The sequence below is a fragment of the Centruroides vittatus genome, unplaced genomic scaffold (genome assembly GCF_030686945.1).
Source record: "Centruroides vittatus isolate TY-2023 unplaced genomic scaffold, ASM3068694v2 contig_300, whole genome shotgun sequence".
NCBI lineage: Eukaryota > Metazoa > Arthropoda > Arachnida > Scorpiones > Buthidae > Centruroides > Centruroides vittatus.
Window position 1 is genome coordinate 1,278,486 of NW_027121917.1, and position 6,000 is coordinate 1,284,485.

General features: G+C 26.9%; 1 protein-coding gene across 2 annotated transcripts in view; it reads left to right on the top strand.

Annotated features, from left to right (window-relative positions):
• The window catches only part of Smurf (SMAD specific E3 ubiquitin protein ligase), an 87,256-nt gene extending 81,473 nt beyond the window's left edge, over positions 1–5,783 (top strand). For both annotated transcript variants that reach the window (XM_067267277.1, XM_067267279.1), the window contains 3 exons: positions 1,110–1,311; positions 4,623–4,707; positions 4,800–5,783. In XM_067267277.1, the coding sequence (XP_067123378.1) occupies positions 1,110–1,311; positions 4,623–4,707; positions 4,800–4,899 (387 nt within the window). In that variant the 3' untranslated portion in view covers positions 4,900–5,783. The remainder of the gene's footprint in view (positions 1–1,109; positions 1,312–4,622; positions 4,708–4,799) is intronic.
• Positions 5,784–6,000: the final 217 nt, after the last annotated feature.

A 6,000-nucleotide genomic window follows, 5' to 3' on the forward strand; every position in this document is an offset into this window, starting at 1 on the left:
TTTTGGAATTATTGAAACAGTATATTTTTACAAAAAAATGTCCAAAATAATTAAATGCCAGACAGATTTATTTCATAAAATAAAAAAAAAAATTCTCCCTTTATTGGCATTACTGTAAAATGTCTAAATGACCTTGAATGGATGTCCAATAAATTAACTGTATAATTTGTGAAACCAAAAATGCCATTTGGGTAAGGAAACTTTCTTTATAAACATGTAATATGATGGGAGATTTTGAATTAAGCAATATTTTTGCAGGTCACTTCAAATTGCATTGTATCCATATTTCGAATTACCCAACCTAAAATATATACAAAATCCTATTCTTTTGGCTGGAGACTAGACTTGACTTTGAATTATCTAATATTGAAATAACGAGGTTTTACGGTAGTTTTACGTTTTATTCCTATAATTTGTTTTTAAATTTTGAAACAAACTATTTTTTAAATATATTTTTTTCTAATTTTCACATAAATTTAATCAAATTCTTATTGAAATTTATTTATGATTAAAACTAAAATATATTTATTTTGAAAATTCTGAAGTTCTGTATAATTAAGGAATTTTAACTATTTGTTAAAGATTTTTTCAATTTTTTTCTTCACTTGTTATGAATACATTTTAAAAATTGAATAGTTAAAGATGCTATTATATAAAATTAATTAAGTACTACATAAATTTAAATGAAATATTTTAAAAAATCATTAAAACACTCATAATTGATTTAAAAGTTGCATGCGCAATGAAATGCATGGCTTACAACAATCTTAATTTGTAGGCCACTACTGAAATTGGAGCTTTGTTCTCCTTGTAGTCAACTTCTATTGGAACTGCCCATATAAAATTTACATAATGGTAAAATTTGTAAAATTACATAATGGCACATCATTGTCTATGGACCTTTTTCATCAGTTGTGAACTTTTAATGGTTTCTGAGTTCAGGTGTTTGAAATTTTGAAACTAAAATTTATAATTTAAAATTACATACTCGTAATTTTAAATTATAAATTATTTGAATCTTAAAATTCTGTTATAAGTTTATCATTCATTAAGTATCTCTAATTATATATTCATATTGAAATATTGTTTTCATTGAAAATTTCTTCCAGCTTGTAATTGGTGGTCTGGGAAAGATTGATTTAGAAGATTGGAAATTGCATACACGGTTAAAGCATTGTACTCCTGACACTAATATAGTGAAATGGTTTTGGCAGTGTGTGGATTCTTATAATGAAGAAAGACGAGCTAGATTACTTCAGTTTGTAACTGGTAGTTCACGTGTACCTCTACAGGGATTTAAAGCATTACAAGGTTTCATTATCTTTCTTATATTAATTTAATATTTTAATAACAATTTTTGCAATTTATTGGGTCTACAATTATATAAATCATTTAAATCAATTCATATGTATTATGCTCAGTAAAAAGGAAAATAATACTATTCTAAATAGCATTATTTTGTTTCTTAAAATTTTATAATTGAATATTTGTGTAGAGGTCTTAATTTTCTTGAATGTGTTATTGCACCTTTGTTCAATAATTTCATACTTTTTTTTTTTTTAACCTGCATTAGAACTGAGATATATCAATATAATAAATCAACTCAATATTTTCAAAAAAAAAAAAAAAGATAAAGCTCTTAGAAACCACATAGGAGGAAAGGAATACTTATTTATAAATTCTGCTATTTTTGATAGATGTATAACAACACAGAACTCTATATATGACAGATATAAACTACAAAAATGCATTTGACTGTGTCCCATATACTTTGACTGCTTTATATACTACACATTTTATGAAGTTTCTCCAGCTTTCATTACTTTTCTAGAAACATAATGTGACATGAGAGCAACATTACACTTTACAATTTGATACAACAAACAGCTAGGTTACATAAAAATTATTCATATGCTCTCTAAAGACTGGTAATGAAGTGTGGGTTTACAAATGCAAAACAGAAAAAAGAGTTCTGTAGAAAGGGCCTTGTAATATTGTACAGGTGGGGACCAGCAGGTCATACACACCTTGAACTTGGAAATGGAGAGATTTTTCAAGGGCAAAGACAAAGTCTGAGTTTTTATAGTTCCAAGAGGTCAAGTTTGAACAACATACACAAATAAAATAGACTAACAAAACAATACAATAACAAGTTAAATTTGTTTCTTGTAACGGATTTTTTTTACCCTAATCTTCAATCAGCAATAAGACCTGTATCACATGGACCTGATGTATATATACTTGTTCCACCAGAATGCCTTGATCCAGTTGTAACTGACTCAGAAGATGAAATTGTAAAAAAAGGACGACAGAATTTGCCCCTGGTCCTTCAAAGCTTAGCGCAGAAATTTGGAATAGAGTATAATGCAGAAGCCTGGAGATTATTTATAAACTCATGTAAAAAGTCTCAAAGGTGTGCTTCTGTACAATGACAATAAATATGCATCAATACCTGTAGCACATTTTGTGCATCTGAAAGAAACATACAAAAACGTTCCTCTCCTGAAAAAAGTTAATTATGATATGCATCAGTGACTTATCTGTGGAGATTTGAAAGTACTGTGCATGTTATTAGGTCAACAGTCAGGTTATACCAAGTTTCCATGTTTTTCTCTATGATTGGAAAAGTAGAGCCAGGAATTTGCATTGGGTTCTTAAGCAATGGCCACCTAGAAAACAATTACAACCTAGAATAAAGAATATTGTGAGGAGCAGCTTGGTGAATCCAGAGAAAGTGCTGCTGCCACCTCTGTATATTAAACTGGGATTAATGAAACAGTACATAAAGGCTTTACCAAAGGATGGAGACTTTTTTTGGTATTTATGCAAAAAGTTTCCAGCCTTGTCCAAAGCAAAACTAAAAGAATGTGTACAGGACCTGATATAAGGAAATTAATATCAGACAGAGAACTTCTTTCTGTAATGAACGACAAAGAACAAGATGCCTGGATTGCATCTAAGGTAATAGTTTCAAAGTTTCTAGGAAACAATAAAGATGTCAATTATAGAGAAATAGTAGAAAACTTGTTAATTAAGTACCATGAACTGGTCTGCAATATGAACCTCAAGGTACACTTTCTGAACTCACACTTTGATTACTTTCCTGAAAATCTAGGGGCTGTAAGTGAAGAACAGGGCGAAAGAGCCCATCAGGACATTAAGGAAATGGAAAGAAATACCAGGGACGATGGGATGTCAGTATGATGGCAGATTACTGTTGGATGATGCATACTAATGCAGGTTAAATCAGAACTGATGAGCACCAAAGCTAATTAGTGGCTTATTAGCTTTGAGTGCTTTTTGGTAAAATATTGTTATATTTTTGTACCCATATATGTTAATAATAAACTGAAATTGGTAATTTTTTCCATGTTAAAATAAATTAAAACACTATTATACATATGTATATAATATACTTTTATGAATTTTTGACAAAACATTGTAAAGCCTTTGTATCAAGACATTTCAGAGATCATTTTTAGTTGTATTCATAGTTGTTAATAAAAATCACAGTCCAAGTCAAAACAGTTTTTTATTAGTTGAAATTTGCAGACCTGTGTAATGTGACAAGTCAATTAAGGAAAGATTTAAATCTAATTATTGATTCAGTAATTTTATTTGTTGTTTTAATATCTGTGATAAACTGTATTAATTATGATTAGAATAATTTCAAAGTAATTACAACATAAATTTAATTTTTTTCACATTTCAATTTGTTGCAGAATATCTAAAAAAATGTAGATATAGATTGTCTAGTTCTGTCTTGATTTGTATGAACACCCAGTAAGTTTAAAAATTAGCAAATTCCTTCAGTTTAAATTTTGTTTATTATGAATTATTGTATTAAAAAAGTTATAATTCTGGTTAAAATTATTTTCTTGTAATTTTTTGCAATTTTAATTAAAACAAATATATATATATATTATATATATATATTCTGACTGTTGTTTCAATATTTATTTACTGTAAGATTTTGACTGAAATACTCTCATTTTATAATTTTAAACTTAATGGGCTTTTGTTCATACTAATGTTTTTGAAAATATGTTCAAATTAAACCTTTTGACAAACATTGAACATGAAGCATAAAAATTTAAATGTTAATGTTTAGGTTTAAAATTTTGAATAATGAAATAAATGTATATTTTTTTTCTTGCGAAGACACAATGCATTGACAGTAGATTTAAAACACTGGGCAAATTTTTATCCTTTATTCGAATAAAGGATGAAAATTTGCCCAGTATTTTAAATCTACTGTTACTGAATTGTCTTTTTGCAAGAAAGAAAGATAAAACACGGTTTCCTCAAGATAAAAGTATATTTTTTTGTCATTAATATTAATTTAATAAGTGATATAATGTTTATTTATTAGTAAAAGCTCCTAAAATTTATATTCCAATACAACAATAAAGAATTAGAATGTTTGGTTAAGAAAAAAGTTTTTTTAATTGCATTAAAATTATTTGAGGTTCTAAATATTTGGCATAACTGAAATTGTATTCTATATAAGCTTTGTTTTTGTATTTCAGTTTAATTATTGAATTAATGTTTCCTTTTGTCAGTACTGATATAAAAAATTTTATGAAAATCTTGTTACATTAATTTAAATATTAATATTTTAGGTTCAACTGGTGCTGCTGGACCTCGCTTATTTACAATCCATTTGGTAGATGCTAGTACTGACAATTTACCTAAAGCCCATACTTGGTATATAAAGTTATTTTGAATTTTTAAACAGTTTCAGATTAATAATAATTGTATTACTTAGCTCTCTCATCTTTTTTCTTTTTTTGTTGCAGTTTTAATCGAATTGATATCCCAGCTTATGAATCATTTGAAAAACTATTTGAGAAGCTTACTCAAGCTATTGAAGAAACATGTGGTTTTGCTGTGGAATGACAAATTGAACAAATTTGTAAAAATGAAATGGAATTTGGAGGCCAGAACATTGCCTTAATGTTATTGTTTTTCTCAGATTGATTATAACATCATGCACTTCTTGATAATTTATTTCATTGTATAATGAAATATAAGGAAAAATTTAAATAGATTTAAAAAGTGCATCTGAGAAAACAATAAAAAAAAATCAGTATATATCAAATAACAGTTGCTACAGACTCTTAAGATTTGCTCAAAAGAGTAGTTTTAAAACAGTGATATATATCTTTGAGAAGGTAAGTAAAATTATTTTATATTATCCAACATGTTTTATATTAATGGACATTCCAAAGAAAGTATTGGGAGATAGTCAACACTCCAGTACCAAAAGTGAGAAAAGGAAATCTTTTGGTAGCTGCAGTTTATATTTCTGTGCTTAATGACTGTAGATCTATAAATTTTATTTTATTTTTCTGATGATGAAAAAATTTGTTTGATTGTACTATGCAAAACTCTGTTGTTGAGATAATGCATTTTTTTTAATGTATTGCTGAAAACTTTTTAAATAATTCAATTGTACATTAATGCAAACATTTTAAAAATGTTTATTTATCACTGAAGTGTTTAATAATAATAATGATGATGATGATAATAATAATAATAATAATAATAATTAAACTTTATATATAAATAATTTTTATTATTGACTGAATTATTTATTATGTTGAAGAAGAAAACCTTCTCTTTAAAATTGTGTATTTTAAAATAACTGCCTATAAATTTAATAAGTAACTGATGATAAATCTTGAAGAGCTACATTTCAATTATATTATATACAATATATACATATATTTTTTGTATATGTTCCAAAATAATTTTGCAATAATAAAACTAAGTTATATTAACTTTTTGTGACTTTTAAAATACAGACAAGTATAACAGTACCTTATCGTTAAATAAAATAGAACCCGAATTAGCTGAGGTTTCACATTATCTGATATCAATCTGTAAGTGAATACACTACTAATGAACCAATGATTGCCTGAAAGAGCGGGCTAGAATTTGGCTAATTAAATGATTAATATAAAGTAATTTGTCACTAGAGGGAGGTGTTAGGTGCCA